The sequence below is a fragment of the Xiphophorus hellerii genome, chromosome 14 (assembly GCF_003331165.1).
Source record: "Xiphophorus hellerii strain 12219 chromosome 14, Xiphophorus_hellerii-4.1, whole genome shotgun sequence".
NCBI classification, from domain to species: Eukaryota; Metazoa; Chordata; class Actinopteri; order Cyprinodontiformes; family Poeciliidae; genus Xiphophorus; species Xiphophorus hellerii.
Genome location: NC_045685.1, coordinates 18,171,608 through 18,197,292, shown reverse-complemented (window position 1 = coordinate 18,197,292; position 25,685 = coordinate 18,171,608). Strand labels below are relative to the sequence as shown.

Genomic DNA, 25,685 nt, shown 5'->3' with positions numbered 1-25,685 from the left:
CAGATTATTCTGAAAACAAGCTGTGATAGATTGGACCTTATCTATGTTCAGATAGGTGGAACTGTGGGAAATTTGATCGAGGCAATGTTGGCCAAAAAAATGGACAGCTGTAGCAACCGGAAGTCCAGCGGAGCTGCAGTAAAAATGGAGCTACTGGCTGACGTTGGCTTGTAAACATCGCTTTCCACCAGCTATGTTCAGCCTGAGCTAACGGTGGCTAACCTTAGCGAAGCTAGCGATGACGCCAGTTAGCAAACGACGAGCTAACTGCGCCACGTAGAGCAGCAGCGACGAGGCCTCATAGAAGAAGAAAGCTTCCGGGAGGAAATTATACTCTAAGGGATTTAGGTTTTTCAGAAACTGTGAGGAAAAGAGGACTTTCTCCACAACTGAAAATGATAAAAAACGAATTCAGAACGACTGAAGAGGCTTTCTGCAGGCTCCTTGATGGCCGCTGCGTCTACGTTGGACTTTAAGGACTTATACAACTTTGCAAGAAAACAGACAAGAAAGAAGAACTTCTAAAGGTAAGAGCTATTGTGCTATGTGTAAATTAATATTAGTTGTTGTGATCGTGCGACCAGATAATTTTGTTTATTTGATATGCTGCTTTGAATATTGAATCATTATTGTGGGACGCTTAGAGTTGGTTGAAGGTCAGTAATTGGTTTTTGTGTTCTGGTTATCTTATTTCAGCAAATTGGGTGATTTCTATTGTCATAATCTTGAGGTTTGGGATGATTTAATTCATTGTATTATGTGATTTGTGAGTGAGATGGCAGTACTTGTTTTCTGATAATTGAAAGCAGCTTTTGACCACCAGGTGTGTGATTTGACATGCTAGCTTGTTTGGAAGCTAGCACTAGCTTCAAACAATTAAGGTGAGCCTTAATAGTTGTGTTTGTATTTTTTTACCTGTTCAACTTAGGCACATTTCTATCCCATTAACTAATCTTTTGAAGAGCGATGGGGACCAAAGCTCGGTTCTAATATGGCGGACCCTCTTGTTAGGCATGAATGCAGTTACTAAAATGAATGGAAGTCAATACAAAGTCCTAATATGGGTAGAAATACAAACTTGTGTGTGCTAAGTCTGTCTGGAAACGCCTGTTTGTTGGGTGTCAATAACTTTAGCCCAAAAAAAATGTATTTGTACAGCACATTGCGTGTACAACACAATTTACAGAAAAATGTAAGGAGTGTAAACACTTTTTCACTTCCTTTGGAGTGGGTGCTATGGTTGTGAGAGGGGCCTGTCAGCTTCAGGGTCCGGGGCCCCTAGGATTACTTATCTGGTCCTGTATGTAACATGTCTGGTAAATATTTTTTCATTAAATATTACATCTAAGCATTTTCGTTAGTACTTATTTGTGTAATTTATCAAAAACGTCAATTAGTTAATGTTGAAATGAAATACAGTTATGTTGGGATAAAATTGTGACATAAGTTGACTGAAAGTTGAATTATTCTAGATGTTTTACCACCAAAGGAAAAGAACCAGGCATGCTTTTAACATTTTCCAGTCATATTTTATTTCTCTTTTAAGAAAAAAAAGAAAGAAAAGTTTGGTCTTTGTAAACATCTATATCATTGTTCATATCTAGTCATTTTCAGCATTTAAAAATACCTTACTCTTTACTACAACATCTCCAACTTCAACACTGTAGTCAGAATGAGTGTGATTCATGCATCGACACACCCAGGGAGGGAGAAATAGGAATGAACCCACACTCATACAAACCCAAAACAAAAGGATAAAAGCACATTTATTATATTATTTTACTAAACTAAGTTGGTATTTTTCTCTCTGAGAGGCTTTTCTCTTGCAAAACGATCAGAAACGACACAAAACAAAAATAAATGTAATAAAACAATAGGATCCTAATATGAACAACAAGAAGAAAAAAAATTGAAATAACAAAAACTGATAAAGCACTTTGTGAGTCCATAAACATGACTGCATGAGTATATAGTGACAAAAATATGAATACTTGGAAAGGAGGAGTGGCTAAAGGAGAAAATAATCCAATAAAATATAAAAATGTTGATAGAAATCTCAAACCACAAAAATTACAGTAATTCTTTGAATTTGTTCAGCATCACTTGTACAACTTTTAGATATAAAATATTCAAATATGAATTCACTTGAGTTGCCTTAAATAGAATTTTAATGATCAAGAAATATGACAAAGGAAAACTAATGGTGATTTAAAAAAAAAAACATAAATATAGAAAAGGTGTCTAATACAACAAAGAATAAATAGATGTCCAACCAATATCCCTGTAAAATTCATCTTTTCAACATACGTCACTCCAATGTTCGTCATCAAGAGGTGGTACTTTTAGGTATTTTTATGGTAAACAACCAGTCTAATAGAGTTCAGAGTAATAAGTATTTAAACAGACATAGCAAAAAAAAAAAAAAAATCTAAAAAACCTGAAAGAGAAATAAATTTCCCAATTAAAACATTTTTTATATCTTTGTGTATAATTAAGAATGTAATGTTGCTTTGCTTGGTCACTTCTGGATTCTTAGTATTCCGGAAATGTCTTTTAATGGAAATATGCAAACTCTGGAAAAGGCAATGTAATCATAACAGCAGCTTCCTAATTTAACCATCCAGATTTTTCCATATGAACATTCTGTAGCACAATCCTCTCACCTCCAACCTGATTTAAAACATTCCTCTCATGACACACAAACACAGAGCTCATTAGGCGTTCAGATACATGGTGGACTGCAAATACACTGTGAAGCCAGAATATACTGTAGATTTCCCAGTTAGAAATTTACTATATTGCCCCCAGAAGTCAACCACTCTGGTTTCTAAATCCAACATGGCCGCTTTACGCAAAGAAACCGCCAATGAATACTTAAAGACGATGCTCCTTTGGATAACTTCCTTTTTTCCTTCTAGAAAAGAAGCAAAGGATTACAAAATATGTACACTGGACAAGTAGAGAGCTATCGTTTCTTTCTACAAAAATCTTGGTTTAAGCTTATTGTAAATGAATAACATTTCCTTCTGATATTCACTTTTTTGTTGAACAGAGCTACGTTAAAAGGAAAAGGGTTCAGCCTAAGTGTTATCAGACAGACGAAGTGGTGCCATCGCTGTTTTTAGAGTGCAAATATAAGAGTAAATATTAAAAAAAGGTAATTGATACTCTTATTCAAAATTACACAAGCTATAACTTAGTTTAGTAAGACAAGTAATTTTCAGAACAAAAGTTATAGATTTAAAAAGTTGTGGTCACCTGGAACAGTCGTATAGACCCAACTAGTTAGATGTAGGCTGATATGAAATTGTCATGGTATAATAGTTTGAAAAAATATGAGGGTTTAGTATTATTTACACAAAAAATGAAAAGTCAAATGTATAACTATATTTATTTATATCTATTTTCTGTAATTTGTATTCTTTTTGCTGGTAGTCTTGGCCAAAAATAGAAAAAAAAAACTACTACAATTAGTAGTCGTTTTTTGAACAACATTTGAATGAGACAAAGATAACCAGAGTAAATACAAAACATCCCCCAGAATATACAGCCAGTCTTATGTTCAAAAGAAACTTCAGTCACAATTTCAGTTGTTAAATCATGAATTCACTATGATACTGGCCAAACCCAGGTCTGAAATGTCTACAACATTTCAAAACCTCATAACATGAAGTAGGTCAAAAGATGTCAAGAACCAAAACAATTCATGAACTAATGTGAAATGAAATAATTTGAGTCATCAACAAGGGTTACAAGGGACATTTCTGAAACTTTGAGTCCAGTGAACCACAGTCTCCCATTGGCTGTTTAACTTTTAAAAATTGTGCTAATTTAACAAGAGTAATGGTTGAAGCTCCTTCAGTTTCCAGAAAACGACTAATTTGTGTTTTTGCTCTACAAGATACTTCCAAACAGCTGAATTTTTCTGTTTTCAGAGCAAAGGGAGAGTGTTGTTGCCTTTATTAAGCCGGTTGACCGGCAGTGTGCAGCAACCTGTGGAAATGGAGGGGCTACCATTCCTTTTTCTCGGCACTTTTTCTGGCATCTCATTACAATAACAGAAAACTTTGAACCATATTAATGAAACATTTAATCAATTTTGTAAACTGTTTCTCTGATTATTTCAGTTTTTTAAAACAATTTCAGCATTTTCTTTGGCGATTTGATGTTTTATCTGTCTGCATATGGTCTACCTGTGTTTTATGGTGTTTTATGAACGTATGTAAACACGACGAAGGCCACCGTCAGCTGGTCAGGGAACGAAAAGACGGCGACTTCAGTGTAAAATAAAAACTGACACTTTAAACCCTCCTGCCAAGATCTATTCTCCGTTTGAATGACAGCCAGATTTATTACAAATCTAATATTACTTGGCAGGTACACACACACACACACACACACACGTACAGATAATCCAGTTTATAACCTTTTTTTTTTTTTTCCTCCCCCTGTGGGTCAGGCTGGCATTCGGATTCATTAATCTCGTGTTTGGGATGTTTGCCAAAGACACAGGGCAAGTCCTGGTAAGGAGATTACAACACCAGCTCACACAGACAACAAACCTCCAACACACACGTGTGCTTCACAGAGAGACTAACAGAATGAGAAATGACACGGTAATGTTTGATAGAGGAACAGAAAACACAGATAATGAAAGAGAACGACGACACGGAGCTAGAGTCCCGGAGACTCGGTTTAGCTGGTAGCTAAGCAACAGGCAGAAGGACAGAAATATTACATTTCTGCACTTTCCAACATGCAGCTGTCCTCCAGCGAAGATTACCAACCTTTAAAGAGCCAGGCTCTAATTCAGCCTGCTTGTTTACCCTGTGGCGTCAGCAGCATTATTATCCTGCTGCCTGCTCTTTCTTTAACCGGTTACAGAAGCTTAAGTCATTGAGAAAAAGAGTCTGGCCAGACTGCTGGCCTAGCAGCCAATCAGCAAGTCATGTTTTAAAAACACAAACAAGCTAGCAAGCAGTGCTACAAACAAAACTGAAGACCCGGCCGGCCAAGGCCTTTTTATTTGAAGCTGGTCAACACCAGGTGATTATATTCTTCCTAAGTTACTCTGTAATACATGTGCTAGCATTAGCAGCATTTGTAACTAGCTTACATTGTGCCGGTGTTATTAAGGCTATTGATTTTAACCTTACAGGAGTAACAAAGTAAAATGAAAGGGTTAGATTTTGAAATGCAGAGTGGTATTTAAGTGTGCCACATCATTTTAACTCTTTGAAAATAACACACTAAACAAGTTTCATATCTTATATTTCCCCAATTGTGGTAACACCAGGAAGAGATCAATCTGTTATTTGTGTAACAGTTATAAAAATAATATAGAAATCGTTTTCCATGTGTAGTAGCATTTAGTTTGTATAATTCAATGTTATTTTCAATATACATACATTATAGTGCTAGCTTGGTGCTCTTGAGGGCCCCCTGGTGGTGTGGGGGTCGCTAGCAGCCTTTTTACTTGCATATGGCAGACTAAAGACATGATAAATAAAGAAATAAACAGGAATTAGACTGTGGAGAACAGTGCAGCCCCAGCTCCAGACGAGTTTAACAGGAAGGGCATCAACTTATTTTGGGGGGGCAAAATAAATCTACGTAGCTGAACGTAGACAACAACATCAGCAGTCTATAGGCTGCTTGTTAACAAGCTAAAGGTGCTGTATTGTTATTAGCTTGTCATCTTTTAGCTAACATTACCTGCATCCAACAGCTTTACTCAACTCAGTCGGTTAGTTTGGGGGAAAACTGTGCAAAGTTCTTTGCGTTTTGCTGGTTTGCTGCTTTGATTCTAGCAGGTCCTGCTTAGCTCTGTACAGCAGCAGCAGATCTCCTTCGCTGCCTCACAGGTGTAATAAACCCAGCGCGAGCGTCTTAGAGCTCATGTTGCTCTAAAAAAATGTTGCTCTTAAAGGCGGCTCGGAAAAACAGGTTACGACGTGTTAACAACAGATTAAACAATTTTAACTGCTGAAAACAGTGACAGAGGACACAGATATGGGAAGTGCGGAAGCTTCTGTATCAAATTGATATAGGAATAACAGAAAGTTGGCTATTCTAACAACAAACGGCTTCCAGTCCAGGGGGGGCAAGGCTGACTCTGTGGGTGGGCAATGTCCCCCAATGCCCGCCCATGCCACCGGGCCTGGGACAGTGGTGTCAAATTTGTTATCATTTGGACCAAATTGTCTGGTCAAAAGTACTCTGATAGCCAAAAATACCCATTTCTTAAACCTAGAATCTCAAAAAAATATATATAACGTGCTCAATAATAAATTAAGTCTGCAATATTTTTAATTAAACAAATTAATCAGATGTGTATATTATTGCAGGTCTTAGATTTCAAAAGGGTTTTCATGTTTGGCGTATTAGAAGAAAGGCATCAAAGTTGCAAATTCTTTTGGGCTTAATTGGGAAAAATAGAAAAAGATTAAATGCATTCTCAGCAATAAGAATAGGATTTGTGTCACTTTCTTTTAAAACATTGCTCAATTCAGCCAAGTTAAACAAATGAGTCAAAATCAGATTTGGGTTCTAGTCTGCTAGTGTAAACGTTAATGGACAGATGTGTTGTCAATTATCAAATTAAGGAGAGTGGTTATTATTAAAAGGTGAATACTTTTACCAAATGTTTTCAATTGTAGCAACATTTTAATTTGTCAGTAATAACGTTTACTTAATTAGAAATGAAGAAGGGGATAATTTGAATTCTTCATTTGCAGTTCACAAAGTTAATCCTGGGACAGCAAAGGTCCCTACGGTACACGTTGGACACCCTGATGTCGGCTTAAAGCCCTGAATGCAACTGCTGGGGGCAAAATCTTTACACTGATCACACTTGGATATCTTGTCTTTTTTCTTTTGTGACTCGGTTATTTCACTCTGCTAAAAATATCCTCCCCAGTTCAACCTTGGATTGAACTGGGATTTACTGGAAGTGAAGGATACCATCGATGTTTCTAGAAAGCAATAACATTCCTGTCAACTGAAATTGTACTTGCTGTTTCTGAGACAAAAACAATATTTTTTGTTTTCCTGATCAACTCAAAATATAGTTTCTGAAAGAAGATGACAAAGACTGTCCAACAAAACAAATGTTAGGTTTTCTGGAGTATTTCACTGGTTGTAGGAAGTATGTATCTTATCTGGTAAGAAAATGATTTGTTCTACAGACAATTAACTGTAGCAGCAACATTTTCCTCCGTGTCTGAGCCAAATGAGGCAGAGAATTTTTCACTGCTGATGCCTAACTTCTCTTACAACCACTATATGCCTTAACTTGAAGTCACGCAGTTCCTCTTACTCTATTCTGACATTTAACTTAGGAATAATTTGCTGTGTTTCTGCCTTCATTGGTGCTAAAAAATGGTTAAATTAAAGGAAATGTGTTGTTATACATGCAGTTATCCTTGCTGAACAATGTTCTTGCTGGTCTTTTCAAAGTTTTGCTGGTTCTCATCAGCGTTGCAAACCTGTTTTAGGTGGGTTCAAAGTTTATTTCATTGAAGTCTGGAGGCAGCATGATCCTCAGTTGGGAGGATAGAAGCTTGATTTCTGCGTTTTTTTTTCTTTCCGTAACGTGGTTTAACAAAGGGAATGAATATATTAATAATCCTCGTCGACCAACCATATGCCGTCCCATCTGTCCAGTTCCAGACACGCTTCTGGGCAAGAGACGATCTAAAATCTGCGCTTCAGCACTTTTTTTCCAGACAGACGTGGACGTCGGAACAGTTAATTTGACATGAAACGTGGCTTAAAACAATTTCACAAAAGCTAAATCAAACAGATTCACCCAGAAAAACACAGCAGATCACTTTGCACATTTAATTGTAGTGTTGCACTCACCACAGCTGCCAGCACATCGGGGAGTTTAAAAAGTAAATCTGCACAGCTTAAAAAGGTTGTGTTAGTGATTTATGACAATTTGTTATAGTATTGTACAAAGAAACGCCCCGTGATGCAGAACAGACACGTGATTCTTCAGCTGCCTTGTATTTTTCCCTTCAGCTTTCTCAAACTTGTTCCTACAAAGATGGAGGCTTCACATAAATAAAATACCAGTCATGTCCCACACACATCAATACAGGTTTCTGATAATATCATGTACAAATAGAAACACTGGTTATGGTCGTAGTTTGGATTTTTTTACACCGTTTCCTTCACAGTTGTCGTCATGATCACAGTCAGTGCGATCCTTCATTCTGATTGGTCCTTCAGGTGTATGGAAGTCCCCTATTGGCTATTGTTCGATTTGTTGTTTTTGAAAGTGTAAACATTTTACGTAACAATGTGTAGCGCTCAGTACTTTTTTACATCCTCATCAGCTCGGTTTTTATTCCACTCTGCGTTTCTTCTTCTGTCGCTCTGTTTTTGTAGATTTGTTGTTGTTGTTTTTACAATTCCACGATAACATCAACACGTGACGCCATTGAAAAGAGTAGAAAATGTGTTTTGGGTTAAGGAAAAGGGGACATGGGAAGAGTTTAAAAACAGGGTTTGATGGTGGCAACTTGTCACAACGTCGAGTTTTCTTTTTGGACACGTAAGGTGAGGATGCGGAACGTAAGGCAGGCAGGGGGACAATCAGGACAGGAAGGTTTGTATAATGAGACTATTTTTGCACAGTGTATCCTTAAATAAGAGAAGGAAGAGGGTTAATTTATCGTCTCGCCGGCAAGTTTTAGTGCAGGATCTCCTGAGGGCCCCGTCATTTTGAGTGTATTGAGAGGAAAAAGGCGATAAAAGTTAGAAGTCAAAGTGCAGTTCAAGGGTGATGATCCACTGTTTCTCTACAGCGCAGCCTTTCAAAAGTATTCATACTTTGTGAACTTTTTTACATTTGTCGCAATACAACTGTAAACGTCAGTGGGATTTTACAAAATAATAGAAAAGATGAACTAGAAGAATACATGGATTTAAAATATGTTGCACACTAAAATCTGAAAAGATTGCTATGCACATTACCGCATTTACTCGAATACCTTGTAAATAAATAAATGTCAGTCCAATTTCCTTCAGAAGTTGATCAGTGACTAGAGTACTAGTGTGAGTTAACTTCCATATAAAACTTAACCTTTAGTGGGTTTTTATTTATAATCTAAATAAAAAGTGTTAGTTTGAGGTTGTAATGTGGGAAAATATAAAAATAATTTCAATGGGTATTCCTTTTTCATGGAGGTGTAATGACAGAGGAAAGGCTGTCGAGGTTTCCTGCAGCTCAGTTTAAATCCTCTAACCTTTTTCTCCATCATTTGTCATTCGGCTGCTGCAAGACGCGCTCTTCTCTCTGCCTTTGTTGTTGACTTTTGCAGCTTTATCGCTGACCTTCGTCCTTCCTCTCAGCTCTGCTTTTTTCTTCCGAGCTCAGCTGATTATCTTCTCTGCAGCTGGTTTGGCTTTATAGTGAAACAACAGCAGTCCTCTGATGATAACACTGTTTCAAGGTTTTCCTTGATACACTGGAGGGCCTTTATGGTTCAAAGAGCTTCTTTCAAAGATGAGAATAATTAGTCTCAACATTGTTGGGGGAATTGTTGGTTCTCATGAGGGTGTACACTCATTTTATTTAGGGGAAAAAAACATAATTGAGTGACATGAAATCCATTTTCAGATAAAGTCTTAAGGTTTCCCACCTCCTCCACACCAGTTAGGTCTCTTTCTAAAACACTTGTATATGGCAGTAGGCCTCCATCGAAGCCAGCAGGATGTAAATTAGCCACAGAGAGACGAACAGCAGCGACGTTAGCAACTTGCAAGTCCGCGGTCCGCCCAGCTCGCCTCCGGCCACCGTGGGTCGCCGGCGGTAGAGAAGCATCAACACGCACACCACAGCCAGGATGGTGAAGAGGGTGACGGAGAAGGCCAGGTTTCCTGGGTCCACCCTGAATGGCTTGCCCTTAGAGCGCCAGGCGATGGCGGCAATGGTCCACGCCACACCAATACCCAGGAAGACATTGACGGCGTTGGAGCCAGTCACGTTGCCAATGGAGGCGTCGGCGTACTGGTCCTGGATGGCTGCAACCTTACTGGCAAAAGTATCTGAGAAAACGGCAAAAAATAAAAAATTTAAGGTGGCAGTCCATAGAAAATTATTTGAAGATGTAAAATGCAAACAAAAAAGGAAAAATATAAATTAAACCCCCGGTATAGACCAAACGTTGAGTGTCAAGATTTGGCCTGCCATAATTACAAATTTGATAAATTGTCACAGAAATTATTTTGATAAACAATAATATTGTTGCTTTGAAACCATTTTCAAGTAATACATTGATAATGGGGTAATAATGCAAATTCACCTTTTCAAAGACCAATAAACTTTAATTCTGTATGAAACACACTACATTGTACTTTTGCTACGTTCTCGTCCAGTCAACGACTCGATGCAATTTGTTGGGTTTTCTTAGAAAGTTTTTAAAACTACTTTGAATAATTAACTGATCTTATTGTGCTGTTTAACTAGGATCAAGTGGAATATGTATGAGTGAATTGAAATAATTTTTTTGTAAAGTCTCTTGAAACAACATTTTTGTTAATTGGCGCTATATAAATAAATTAAAACGACGTCACAGTGAAAATGCCTTAAATATTTAATTTTGAGAATTAGTCATTGAATGCAGAGAAAGCCATGTTTAACAGTTTAATAGGTAGTTTTATCATTACACTCTGGTACAACCAGCCTTTTGAGGACATTCATGATCTCCATATGACCCGAAATAGAAATGGGTTTGACATCCTGCAGTGCTTGAGTTTAGTGAGTTTTATTCCAATGTTCCGAGACTTATATTATTAATCTATTGATTGTATGTATCTTTGACTAAACCACACAAGTGCTTCTGATTGGTTAAATACATAATCTTTACCTTCACAAAAATATTTATGAAGGTAAAAAAGAAAAAAAAAGTATGTAGAGCACCAAGGTTCCAACCAGTAGATCTACTGAATGCGAACTAAGTTGAGATCAGTTTATGCTAAAATAAATCTCAATAAACTCAACAATGTTGACTCTTGAGCAGTTTGTTTAGGACAAAGAGTGAGGGGTGCTTTGAGGACTGTACTCAAACAGCAGAGTAATGCAGTGACCCTGCAGTTTTTATAGGATTACATTTACATAACCATAAATGTCCCAGCATGTTTGGGACTATTAATTTAACAAGTGAGCCCATTAGAGCTGAAGGAGAAAAGGAGATTTGTCAGAGTCGTAATTACATGAAGTACAGTAGCTCTCCAATCAACTGTCATGCAGCAAACATAATTTGATCCTGAGGGTTGATCTTAAAGCCAAAACTATACTCTTATTGATGAGTAGTTGGTTTTTGCCTGCAAAGTGGATTTTATTTAGTCAGAAAACATCTAAACATCAACATAAACATCTAGAAAGTCAGATTTTACATAACTTAGTATAGGATGCATCCATTGATGGATATGTTTAAGTTGGTGTCCTATGATTGAAATGGTATCACTCCACAAAGCACAGAGTGAACGGTTTGAAGATCCATAAGACAGAATTACCAACCCTGGATGGAGTTTATTAAAATCAGGTGCTTTTATTTTGTAATGACTAAATGTTGGATTTGAAGTAAAGCTGGTTGTAAAGAGTCAACCACAAATACTGAGCCATCGTCAACCACATGACCTCAAGCAAACCCAAACCATCGCAGCTATCAGAGTCTACTTTGATAGCTTCTGTCGGATTTGTGTTTACCTTCACTCACTGTTTGGATCACCCTAATCTGATATTCTCCATCGGATTCAGATCAAACTCTGTCTGGACTTCTTACTTCTGGTTGTTAGTCAAATCTAACGGGGTACTTTAAACTTGGTATGTATAATCTTTGACTCATCTCTAGTCTCGAGTGTCCCAAATTACCAAGAAATCACTTTTGGGTTTCTGGATCTTTGGTCAAAATGTGTCGAGAAATGTTTACTGCAATCCATATTTGTCTTCCGATGCCATCCTGTGCAAAAACAAAGTTATACATACTTTGAAAGGGGTGTAGGTGACTAGGAGAAAGCTTTTCCATCAGATTGAAATTCTGTCAAAATCTGAGCCCCGCTGGCAGGAAGCACCAGGGAAACAGCTGCCAGTCACTGCAGGACCACATCGGCTTATTCCCATTTAGAGTCTGGCTGCTGCGATGAGTCTCGCTTCTCATTTAAATGTCAGTGAGATTAATTGAAATTCATATCCCAACATGAAAACCACCCTCCAGAGTGAGTGAATTGTAATCCTTTTGGTGAAATCTCTGTGTGCTTTGACACTCGGGTGGGACAGATTTAAATTACAGAGCGAAACTGGCCCCGAAACAGACGGAGTTCACTCAGACTTTATCGAAGAAGAGGAATCGTTCACCTCAGTCAGATAATGATGGCTTCCAGGATCTCACGCATTAAAAATCATTTATCGCAGTGAAAGCTGCTGCTGCGTTTGATAGGCGATGAATCAACATAGTAATGGTGTCGTAGTTCATTTATCTGTTTGAAATATGAATTGAACTCCAGCACCAACAAATTATCATGTAATTAAATCTTGTCCTGGATAAATTAAAAATTATTTTCACAAAGTGAATTATGAACTAATGTGGGGATCCATTTAAATGCTTAGTTTATATATTGATATGCAATGTTTTTATCTCTTGAAAGGTAATTTAGTTGAACTTTATCCATTTTATTACTTCCCAAAGTCTGTTTTATTTTTTTTCTAAATTCCACTTTTTCTGTATTTATTTTTACTAAGTAATCAATTGAAAAATCTTGAGAATGCACATTTATTTTATCTGATTACTCAATTAATTGTCAGAATAATCAATAATTATTACTCTGATCACAAAAGAAAATAGAAATACAAATCTTTTTGTGTAGTAATTTGATTCTGATTTTTAGGGTCACGATTCGACTTTTTCTGTTAAAACTATACAAGTTATGTAACTGACAACAATATTTATTTAAATCTATTCTACAATGTTCTGTACTTTATCAAATTTAATCAGCTTATAGTTTAAAATATGGCATAATAGGCTTATTCTTAAAATTCACTAGCTTAAATTACCACTATTAGATTATCTTAGTTGCCTCGGTTTTTCTTACTTAGAAAAATATTAAAGAATTATTCAAAATATAAATTTGCAAAAAATTGAGCAGATTAAAATTGATTTCTGAATCAATTCAGAATTCCCAGGACCAGGAATCTGTTATTTTCTTAATTATTTTTTTCTAGACCTCTAATAAGAACTAAACGTTCCAGTTTTAAAGTGCTGATGCTCCAGTACCGAACAACTCAAATGGTTACAAATGAGCTCAATAACGCTCTCCAACCACGTTCTGATCCAAAACTGCTCCATCATTCCCTGAATTGGAAAATTTACAGTAAATGGTCCTCATAATTGCTGAGCGTAATAATGATCCAGTGTAATAATGCTTTATGAAGAGTTCAGGGCTAAAAACGTTGCGAGAGGATGAGTGTTGAGGAAGATTACAACCCTGAGCACGGCAGCAAACTCTCCCACTAGAAGCTATAATCACCTTTTTCAAGCAGAGTTCTGCAGCCCACAGGTCAAAATGATGGATGAACCAATAGCAGATACACAACACCCAATAAAGGGAAAGGAAGGAGACAGGAGAAAGCATGTCACAATAACAAACTGCTCCAGATGGGGCATCAGGGCAAGAACTGAAGGTAGGGAAAGGCAGAATATGCAAGAGTGATTCTGCATGTAAGACAAAGCAGAATAAAGGAGATTTAGAGCGTAAATGAATCACCATTACTGTTTTTTTTTTTTTTTTTTTGTGAGAATAGATGCAAATCCTTGTTTACGTCTCCAGTCCCGGCTGTCGAAGCAGCTCACTTGGATATGACTTCTCAGAAACCTCCCTTTCACGCCATCAAAGCTGCCACCTGGAAGAGCACCGCTTGAGCTATTTCTATAACTCATACGGCGGCGCAACAATAAACTCGCTGGCGAGAGCAATGAGGTAGGGAATTGAATTAAAGCTTGGGGACGAGCAGTCCCCTCCGGGTGGAGACTGGCTCAGGCTGAAGGCTGAGATGGAGTCTGCTTTTTACAACTCAGATTGGATTTTCAGCCTCCCTGTTCGGGCAGCTGGAACGACAGGCACTTCTTTCATTTGGCGTGTCTACCTCAGGTAAACTTTGGAAGAAACACAGAACTCATTGGTGTTTGTTTAAACACAGAGCAACAATGCTGAGTGAGAAGGAGAAACGCTGAACAAAATGTCACAAATCCATTTTTAACCTTATTCTTGTATTATGCCTCCAGTTTCTCCAAATAGTAGGCCTGAAGATACATTTATACATAATACAGTTTCTATTAATTAAATACCCTAAAGTAGTAAAATTTTTGAGCGCCACAGTCCATCTGAAGTAACAATAGAAGATTACCGTAGTGAATTTTTTTTCCTACCTAGAAGGTACAACTGGTCAAGTTCTTCTGTATTTTACCAAATTTATTTATTCTTTCTGTCTAAGACGATAAGGGTTTATTCACACCAACTCTGTCTAGTTCGCTTTCATCAAACTCTAGTTTGTTTGTCTAGAAAGTCCGGTTTGTTTGGGGACGTGGGAATGCATAGTCAAACTCTGGTCCGCATAAAAACCTCGGGTCTCGGTTTGGTTGAAGTGAACTTTGGTGCGGCTTGAATATATATGCGAACGTTAAGCGGACCAAACACTCCAAAAGCAGGAAGCGGACTACAGTGCAGGGCATTCTGGGTAAATGCAGCCGAAACAAATGCAAGAGTCTAGCGGTAGCAGCAGAAATGACTTGTGGATTTTTGCCAAAGACAGAAGAAAAATCCTACAACCACCAAAACCTGGTGGTACTGCATTTTTGTTTATATTTCGTGAAGAATGAAGTTGTCTTCTGAGGTTTTTGTGTAGTTTCCTTTGGTGGTTCTTGATGCAGCGCCTCCACAGGTGAGGAGGGGAACTAGTGAGTTACAAGGTTTGGATGGTTTGACACACTGCAGAGTGAAAGCAAACCACCTGAAAATCTAACAAATCGAGTGTATCGGACTATCAGGTGTGAAAATACCATAAAAGAAAGAAACCTTTAGATTTGGCAAGTTTCAAATTAATTTTTCATTGTTGAAAAGTACAACTTCACCTCTGCACTTCCAGCACCAAAGGATCTTTGCATACATACTAAGTTAAGGAAGATGGGATTTTGAGAATAATTAGGGTTATTCATTAATTAATACCACTAAAACAAAAATGTAGGAGGTTACAAACACTGAACAAAAACGGCGATGCCATTCTGTCTCACCGGGTACCGATGTCCCCAAAGCCACGAACACCACGGCTGTCACGGAGTCCTTCAGTCCTATCGTGCAGCCGAAGTGCGATGCCAGATCCCCGGTGACGGCGGTGAGGACGCCGATCAGTGAAATGGAGACGAAGAAGCAGGCCCAGCCATTCCAGTACTCCGTGGGTGGGACAAAGGCAAACAGAACCTTCCAGAACACGGTGAGGAAGTGCATGATGTAGTCGAAGCAGGAGGGTAGCCGCTCTTCGCCACTCTCTTCCTCGTCATCATCTCCTTCAGAGGAAGCAGGAGATTAAATATAAATAAGTCAGACGTAAACTAAAATTCCTATAACAGTGAAATTACAGCCAATAAACATTTTTAACTGAAGGTTACTCAGTAACATTGACCATATTATTTTAGTTTTTGAAATTAGCTTAGTCTAGCTTGCTTTACCAACACTCTAGCTGCAGTTAGTAGCCCAGTGAGACTTACATTTCCTTATTCGAGCTTAACTGTGCCACCACCTGGTGCTCCTATTTAGCACTCAGGTATAATTAACTGGTTCATTTTGGCCTTGAAATTTTAGCAGTAGCGTTCTCTCCAACGAGCTAAAATAAGCTAGCATTCAGTAGCATAATTTAGCCTACCGTACTTTAGCAGATACAGCAGTAGCAAAAAAGAATCATTATTTATTGTCATTATTCCTTAAAATTCATCTTTCTAAAATTAAGGCAATAAAATAATTAAAATTTGCAAAAGAAAATATGTTTACCTTAAACACTGGCCTTAAATTTTGTCATGTCTGGACTTTTTAATCTAGTTTAATCTTGTAGATACTTGACAAAAGTCTGGAGGCGGTTGAGGCTACCACTAATTAGCTGCTAATATAAACTCTATACGCTTAAGAACTGATTTAGACAGTTTCTCTCCAGAAAAAAAATATTTGGGGTTAAATTTCTCTTTAAGGAAGAAATTTCCTGTATCGGAGGCAAAATGTGTAAGAAGCTCCTCTGGGTAGATGAGCCTTAATTTAAATGTTCAGAGGAAGACCAGCTGCTCAATCTGAATGAAACTGGACCAGAAAATGTAATAACAACAAAATCTTAAAAGTTAATCTAAAAGCGTTTACATTATGTATTTCACTTGGTGATAAACTTCCTAAAATAAATGGGCTTTTGCGTAATAATTTACTGAATGTCTCTGTAGTCGGTGTGTATTACCTGCGCTTACAGTAACGGCGTTGACAAACTGCTCCCTCCAGCTGCTGCTTCCCACCACCAGGGCCAGATTCGTCTTCTTGATCAACTTATCTACTGTATTCTACATCCACACACACAGGAACACGCATGCAAAGAGCACACACACCAAACAGAGCAAGAAAGACACAACCCCAAGTTGTTGATTCACCCGCAGCCACACACAAAGAGAAAAATATTGTTTCCAAGTCCTGAAATTCACAACCCAAGTGGCAGAAGTCTATTTAGACGCTGATGGGACATTGAGGTGCAAGATGTGTTAATTAACACGTGCCATGTTTTAGAAGTTGAGAAAAATGCCTTCAGGCTTTTCTTCTGGGCTTAAAGATAACAGCAGCTGGGAAAATGGAAAAGTAAAATATCCTGATTCAGTCAAATCCTGCAGGATTTACTCTATGTGTGTTTAAGGGAGCATTGAAAGTAAAACATGTTTCTTTATATAAGTAAGAAAAATCTGAAATTAATCACTTTGTTTTGTAGGGAAAATATGGAAGACAAGAGAGTGAAGAGCGAGCATTGCATGCATGAGAGAGAGGTACCTTATCAGTAAGAAGAGTATTTACTGCTTTCTACACATGCATAAACAGACACACGCACACACACACAACAGAAATGGACAAATGAGGCACAATGAGTGAACGAAAGTACACAAATGATTCATTATATTAGAATCAAACAAAATGGTGGCAAACGGAGCAACACAAAACGATGAGAATGAGCTGCTTGCAAGAAATGCCAAGTCACTTGTAATGATCCATGCTTTGATTATTTAACCATTGGTCCGTTTCTGAACTAATTGCATCCATAAAGGTGAAATATGTATGAAACTGCGCAGAAAGCTGGCAGGTTTTTATTTCCTGGATCAGTGAGCGACCAGTAACTTTTCAGTCTGATATCTTGCAGAAAAAAAGATTAATAAGGTTTTTAAGCCTTTTGGGAGGTCTGATCTAATAATGTCTCAGGAGAGAGGATTACTTTGCATGGTCCATTACATGCCAACAAGCTGAGATTTATGAGATTAACAATCAAATCTTTTACTATCATCCATCTACAGTGTTTGAAAAAGTATTCATACCTCGTAATTTTAGCATATTTACACAATCGAATTTTTAATTGTCACAGAGCAACACAAAGTGGTGCATATTTCTGAATTGGAAGGAAAATAAAACCAGTTTTTCCAATTTATTTTGAGAAATAATCTGAAAATTGAGTTTCTTTGTATTCATCCTCCCTGAATTGGAGCTTTCACTGCACATATAACTTAGTTTGTCTCCAACTTCTTTGCACTTAGAGTCACTAAAAGGTTTGTTCACACTTCTTTGTAAAATAACTAATTTCAATTTGCACATTTCAGATTTTTCATGTAAGCCCTTTCTATATAAAAAATGCATCAAAACACACAAATCGTCTTTTTAATTAAGACATTTTATTGCCTAAAATGCAGCATTACTTTAGTAAACACTTGTTCATTTGTAGCAAATAATAAATGTTGACTCTTTTTTTTTTGATTACCAATCAATAATTGGATAGAAAAAGGTGCTTAATACATTTTATTTTTTAAGAATTTGAACCAGGTGAAGCTAAAACTGCAACTTGAGTTCTAGGTAGATTTACAAAGTGTTCTTTTTAAATCTTGTGTTTACATCTTTGTACAGTTTTTGCTTAATTACTGCTCTGAATGTACTGTTCTTTCACAAAATTACCTTTTTAGAGTCTGTACACTCCAGTTAATAATTTATTTAATCTACAATTATTTACAGTAACTGAGAAATCACAATTACTGTATTTTCTGAACTTAAAAGCGTTTATTTTGATCAAAAAACGACGGCGTGCCCATTTTTCCGGAGAGCCTTGTATTTTCTTTTTGAGTAAAACAGCGCCCTCTAGGGAGTTAATAAGGAATCATTCAGGTTGTGCTTACTGACCTCAAAGTGATTTTGTGTGGTACACGACGATCAGCGCTCTGTCAAAATGTTTTAGCTACATTACGGCTACAGTAGTCAGGAGAGTCGTCGAGAAATAGGTACTGTTCTTTGACTGACTTATGACTGTTTTGTTTCGGTTCATTTTATATGAAAAAAGATCAAAAATAGGCCATTCCTTAACAGTGCGAACAATATGGTAATCCGATTAATCATTTCAACCCTAATCTGAATGGTCTTGACAGTTTTGCAGTTTAAATGATCAAATAATGGACCGAACAGATGTTAAAATATTGACATATTGTTTTATGTTAAACAATGTAAATATTGCTCTTCCTTGTTCGTTAATATTCTGACAAACAGCTGAAGTTTTCACGGAACAGCTGGATTCATTCTGAGGTCAAACTGGGAGGCTTCTGAAGGGTTACACAGGATTTTATTAAGGCCGTCGCAGTAAACGTTGAATACAAATGCACGCTACTCTTCCACTTCACCATTTTGCAGGACTTTGTGTTATGTCACATTAAGTCAAAGCAGTATGAATACTTTTACGCTGTTCTGCATATTGGGGCTATAAAGGCTAATCCCAGAGCACACTCACCTTAAACTCGTAGGATTCCTCGATGATCACCTCCACTTGTGTGTGTTCACCCAGACTGGGGCAGCCCATCTTGGCCACTTCTTCCTCCTCCGCTCCCACCAGCGGTTTGTTCTCGTTGGAGTCACCTGGGTGAACATAGGGGTCATAGGTCAGCAACAGTCAGCATGTTCTGCTTCAAAACATAATTTTTAAAATAAGATTTTTATTATAAAATGTAATGTTCTTCAGCCTTAATAATAAAATATAAGTTAAAATTGTTTATTTGCCAAGCTCATCTCTCTGATTGGCAGTCAAATGTATGAATATGCCGTTCCTCAAGCTAACATCACTAGCTAGCATGAGATGGAAGATGCAGCGATTTCTCTTTTTAATGCAGGACAAGGTAGATGGATTCACATATGATTTTTGGGGATAATTGGCTGATTTCTATTTTTATTAATTCATATACTGTATGTTACAGATGTTGTTAGTAAATACAGTGCTGGAAGTCTTCCTATCATGTATGGACTAATGTTGTTTTGGCACATTGAGTTGTCTCTCTCTTCTTAAACGTTGATTGTTTCTTAGACTTGATGTGTTTTTTATACAGATGTAACCCGTCTATGTTCGTCTCAGGTTGACTGCTTCACGGCAGGCGCATTCAGTTTTACTGTATTTATTCTGACGAGAGGAAATCAAGTTGGTGGTTAACTTTAGTCCAGAAGCTTCTGCCCCACAGTTACCGACGGCAACAGGAAAAAGGGAGCGGAACAGTCAGTTACTGGTTGCTGTGGTAACCACCAACTGTCAAGAGCACCGTAACTGAACTTAAAACACCAATGTCTGGAGAAACAACTTGTTGACTAAACAAGATAACTTCAAAGAATAAACAAATTTTGACAAACTTATAATATTGATAAAATAAAACTTTGTAACACGTACATACTGCACATGCAGAGACTTGAATAAACCTGAACCTGAAAAGCTTTTGACAAAAAAATGACCAAAGGAACAGTTCAGTAGCCCTGCAGTGGAGGACACTGCTGCTACTGCAAAAAAAAAAACCTTTAAAAACTCACAGGAAACTAAAATCAGACAGTATGAGGCATCATTTACACTAAATGAATGTAATAATTATTGAATTTTTTTCCCCAAAAGTCAATGCTTCTTTACATATTTTGTCACATTGTGTTGTGTTTTTGCAAAAGGTGTTTTTCTCTGACCAGACGTTGAAGTGTGGGAACCCCTGTCCTAAATTATACAAACCTCATGATAACACAAGTTATCTTTCTCTGGGCGAAAATATCCTAAATAACTGAGAAACTATTTCCAAAAACCAGCAAGTTAGTCAAGCTACTGATTGGCATTAAACTGTCAAGCTCTGCTTTGCTATCTTGTCAAATATTCTTGCGATTTGTCCGATTTTACGCAGCAGCTGAAGACGTTTCATGTATTATTCAGTCTTTTCACCATCCTTAATTTATTCGCTGCAGTAGGAATTATCACTGAAAAGCATGAAGTCTGCAGAGGGAAGATGAGTTTTATTATTGGCTGTCATATCCCTCATGGGGAACCCAGGCTGTTCAGGAAGGCTTTTCACTGCACAAACAAACGGACACGCACTTTCAGCATTCTCCAACCTTCCTATCACCTCGTTACCACCTGTCGCATCGTTAGCCGCTGGGCTCCTTCACAACGCTCAGGCTGCACAATCGCTGCTGGAGCTGCTATCTGTGTCTTCCTGCTCTAATTGAAAAACGGAGCATGTGTTACAGTAAGCGTGTGGCGTGCTTAAATGTCAGACTGCATGTTCTTTAAGCGTGTTGTAAAACTAATTGTATTCCCCTGTAATGAAACGCGCCCGAGGCTGTTGCTCCTCCTTGTCCAACATCTTGACTGTGAACCTGTAATCCACAAGAGGAAAGACTCTACCACCATGCTCACACTGTGGTGCTTAATTTTCCTTGATGCTACGTGTAAAACTCATCTGGTAATATTTTAAAGATATAATGGTGACAAATGTAAAACATAAAAAGTAAATTTCCACTCATTTTAGAGCCAGAAAATTAAAAATAATCTTGTATGAGTCATTAATGTGTTATAATCTAGCTTCTTATTGTTTCTCAAAGCAGATTAACTAAATAAAACTTTAACAATGTGCTGTTTGGACCAACAGAAGCAAAAAACACCTGTCTAACATTAATATGTTGAATAAATGTGTGGTTCTTACTGGGAACATACAGTAGAAATATGATGGAGTGAGCATCTTGGGTTTGTGTGCTTAGCATATAGTTTCTCTGGTAATATAATGTATTTATGATTATTATTTGCAATTTCTACATCCCCTCTGTCAGTTCAAAATGTCTGCTGATTGTGATTAAACACGTCAATTAGTTAAATCTTTTGCTGCATGTTTACCCACAATAATTAGCATCAAAATCAACTTTTCTCGTGTCTGAGCCAAATGAATGGCAATTTTTATACCAGTAATTTAACTTCCCTCCATCTACAGCATGTGCAGCATTAGCTTAAACTGATGTTTTATGAAAGCTGATTGTAGACAGATTTTTGACAGTGATATTACTGTACTGTAATAAACTCTTACAAGGTAAATAAAACTACATTTTATGAAGCAGCCTTCTTTTCACAATCAGGTGTAGAGGCTCAATAATGCACCAAATGGAAGAAGTTACCCTGCCCTTTGTGAAAACATCTGGGGAGCAATTAGCTGAATGTGGGTTAACTTAACATAAACTAGACGGCAGATCTCTGCCATGCTTTAAAACGCAAAGTTTCCAAAATTAATCAGAGTTCAGATAATCAATAAAGGTAGGACTGGGTTTCTAAGTGATAAATTCGCTCTGTACTTAAAACACCTTTATTATTTCAGTGTAAAGTAGACGGAGAAGCAGACCCACCATGTTTCTGTCCTATCTCCAGCAGAACCGGCTCTCCAAGCTCAATGGTGAAGGTTTTGTTCTTCTCATACTCTTCATCGTCAATAATTTTCACCTCAATGACCTTCCTGTTAATGAGAGGATAGAAAAAGACGTTCAGTGAATGTATGTTAATTATGCCCTCAGCATCGTTAGAAGAAGTTAAAAAGCAGCCAGAGGTCTCCTCAGATCACACAACTTTAAGTAATAATTAAGAATATAATTGTCTCTGGTTTAGCAGCTATTAGGTCGCTTTGCAAAAAAGACTGAAGGCTCAAGTTCATGTTGACAGTTCGATACTGTGTACTGAGTGTGCTAATATCTGACTCCCGGGTCCTGAAAGATTATTTTCTGAAGCTGCAGTGCATGGCGGCGCTCAGCTCAGCAGCCATTGTGATGTTCTTTCAATTAGAGTCACCCTGAGGCCAAGTCTAAAATGCAGCGCAAGGAACTTTGGAAAAAACGTGTGCAGAAACCCAACCTTAACAAGGAAAGTGGAAAAAAAGAGAGAGCTGTGAAGATGAGCAAAAAAAGTAGCTCCAACCGCAGCGGCAACAATATCCCAGGTGGTGAGACGTAAATGGGTTCTGTACTGAAATATGGATGAAGAAAAACCCCAAATGTTTGGTATTTACGGTGGCCCTGAAGGGCCAACAAAGTGAAAAAGCCACAACTAAATCTGTCACAGTGACAAATTTTGCTGGATGATAAATTGTCCCAGAAGTTATTGCAATAAACGATAATATTGTTGTTTTGACACCATTTTCAATCAATATAATGCCATAGTAACACATTCCCAAAGATCAATAAACTTTAAACTCTAATGAACATTTAACACTGCAATTGGAAAACAATTTAAATATCCAAAATAAATAAACAAGACAACAGAAACAACAAATACAATGAATTATGAAGAAGCTAGTTGAGACCAAAACACCAGACTGAAAACTTTTATCATCCAGTAATATGATGGATTAGAAAAATGATAAATCCTGAAAATGGAAATTAGTGAAGTTGTTTTAATTTGTAATGGGATTAATTGATTTAGATTTTGCATTACTTTCATAGTGGCTTTTGTTGGTTCTTTGTGGTTTTGCAATGTGATGAACTGTCTTGGCCACCATAGATTTTAACTAATAAAATTCAAAAGATAATGTATATTAATGTTATTTTGTTAGAATGTTTATATTAATGCAGCTTTACGTAAAATTGTGATCCTTACGGATAATTTCCTCCAATATGGTTGAAAATGTTCAGGAAAAATATCAAAGTAAAAAGAAATGTTCAAAAATGTAAACAAACGAAAGACAAACATTAGAAAATAATTGTAACAAATACATTTTTAAATTACTATAATAAGTCAATGAATAATAAATAACTAAATAATAAATTACTAAAGTATTTACATTGTGCGTTGCAGTTAAAGCACCACTGAGAAACCAATTAAGTTGCTCTGTCACAATAACAAAACTTACTAGACAATAAATTGTTCTAGAAATTATTGATAAAATATAATGTTGTATTTTGAGACAAATAAAAACCCACACTCAACTGAAACCATAACTAAAATGGATTATGATGTTTCTATAAACAAGGTAGCTCTTCAGAATTATTAATAATAAAAATTGAAATTATTAAGCTCATTTTAATTCATCATGCGATTAATCAATGTTTTGCGTTTTGCGACAGGCTTGTCCAAAGTCTTTATGCTCACAGTAAAGGGACTCTTATATCTGAGTAGAAAATAATTTAAGAGCTGTTACAATTCATAATCCAAAATATATTTGACATCTTTTTTCACTTTGTAGAGCCTGCAGGGTCGTTTCTGTCTGTTTCCCTCCACCAGACAGTTTCCTGAGATCTTCACTCTAAAGCTCTAAATAGGCTTTGGTTTAAAGACTAGAAACATCTCATTGTTGATGTAAGAAAGGGGTGTCCAAAGTGTGGCATGGGGGCCATTTGTGGCCTTTGGACTGATTTTTTGCGGCCCCCAACTACAGTTAAAAAATGACACAAATTTGACCCATGGATGCATTTGGAGAGATTTAATTTGTAAACGGGGTAAAATTACCAACATAATGTGGCTTCATTCATAATCTTACAAAGCATTTGCCTTTTTATAATTTATAAGTTTTAACAAAAGGGAAAATAAAATTTATCCAGATTTTTTTTCAGTAAAAAAATCTGGATAAATATTTACTGCATATTGGTTTGTTTTAAGAATCCCTTAATTTGTCATATGTAACATTCTAACTCTCTCAGAACCAGAATTGTTGTTTTTTTATTAGCTATAGGAGTAATTATGAATCATAACAAAAATAAACACTAATAAATCTAGTGAAACTCCATACCTCATCATACAATGTGATAACTAGAACATTTTCTATGGAAAAACATCAGTGCTTACCAAAAGTTTGGTATAAAAGTTTCTAAATACAATATTTTGTTTTTTCAATTAATATTGAGTGACTTCACAATTTTATTCTTCTGTGGACAGGAAGAAAAAACGTTTGAAGGAAGAATCAAAATGAATATTTAATGAAATCCACTAATTGACTTCACTGGAGAAACAGCTTTTACCAAATGTCAATTTAAAAATTATGGAATCAGATTTTTCACTTCTGTATTCAGAATTGATTGTATTAGACTGGATGTAATTAGATTAGTATTGGACTGGTTTGTTTTTGTTTATAGCTTCCTGTGATAAATTTTGTTGGTTTGAAAAGGATTAAACTGATTGAGTCTGGGGAGAAAGCCTTGGTGCAAAACTTGAAAATTGGTTTATGGTGTTTCTGAAAGGTGGGATATAAAGTAAGAAACACGAGGAACACCGACTGTAAATCTTTGTGAAGTCGGGTTTTTCTGGGAGTCAAACAATTACCAACTCTCATTCTTTTCCCATGATTTTTAAAGTCCAAATCTATTAAAATTTGTTAAAGCTGGTCTTTGTTTGGAAATCTCTGAATGTTTTGTGGCTCAATTCTGCTGCTGCAAAAACTCCCACAGTTTACTCACTCTCCAAGAATTACTTTTATTGTTTACAAAGATTGACACATTAACTCAACGTTAAATACATCAGCGTTGTACTAATCACAAAATCTTATTTGAATGACGAAAACACTTTTTCTGAAATAAAGCATGTAGCTAAAAAGCTGTTACTAATTAGTTTTGACTTCAAGCTAATGCTAGCTTAATTTGGCAGTTAGCTTCAGCTAGCAAACAACACTATTCCACATTCATTACAAAGAAGCACTAGCCTTTCTTTGTAAACAAAATCATATATTTAAACAACAATAAATACATTTTATGATAAACCTGTGGCCTTTTTTTTTGTGCTAATGAAAGTTTTGACTCTAGTTTCTTGCTAACTTAATTAGCTGGTTAGCCTGAGTTACTAAAGTGCCTGGAGGTTGAAATCATCTTGAAATCGTTTATGAATTAAATAAGATGACTTCTATAAAAACTGATACATTTAATTATCTCAGCTTCACATTTTTTCGCTAGAGCTAAAAGACTTTGCAATGACAGGTTTAATTTGATCAGAAATTTCTTTGAGTTTAGAGACGTATTAATCCAGCGTTGGGGGGAAAATAGTTGTATTCATTGAATGTGATTTAACTGATCAGGTTTTTCTAAAATTCATAATTCCAAAGTTTTCGCTTTAGTTTCTTTTCCTGGGTAGGTTATGCTGCTGTTGAAGTAATTTGATCAAA

General features: G+C 36.7%; 1 protein-coding gene across 2 annotated transcripts in view; it reads right to left on the bottom strand.

Moving 5' to 3' along the window:
- Positions 1–1,539: 1,539 nt before the first annotated feature.
- slc8a4b (solute carrier family 8 member 4b) overlaps positions 1,540–25,685 on the bottom strand; it is a 116,763-nt gene continuing 92,617 nt past the window's right edge. The window contains exons 12-17 of one of the 2 annotated variants that reach the window (XM_032583047.1): positions 21,955–22,061; positions 19,058–19,182; positions 17,074–17,103; positions 16,499–16,598; positions 15,297–15,569; positions 1,540–10,056 (exon numbers count right to left, since the gene is read on the bottom strand). In XM_032583047.1, the coding sequence (XP_032438938.1) occupies positions 9,677–10,056; positions 15,297–15,569; positions 16,499–16,598; positions 17,074–17,103; positions 19,058–19,182; positions 21,955–22,061 (1,015 nt within the window). In that variant the 3' untranslated portion in view covers positions 1,540–9,676. The remainder of the gene's footprint in view (positions 10,057–15,296; positions 15,570–16,498; positions 16,599–17,073; positions 17,104–19,057; positions 19,183–21,954; positions 22,062–25,685) is intronic. The other variant, XM_032583048.1, reaches the window with a different exon arrangement.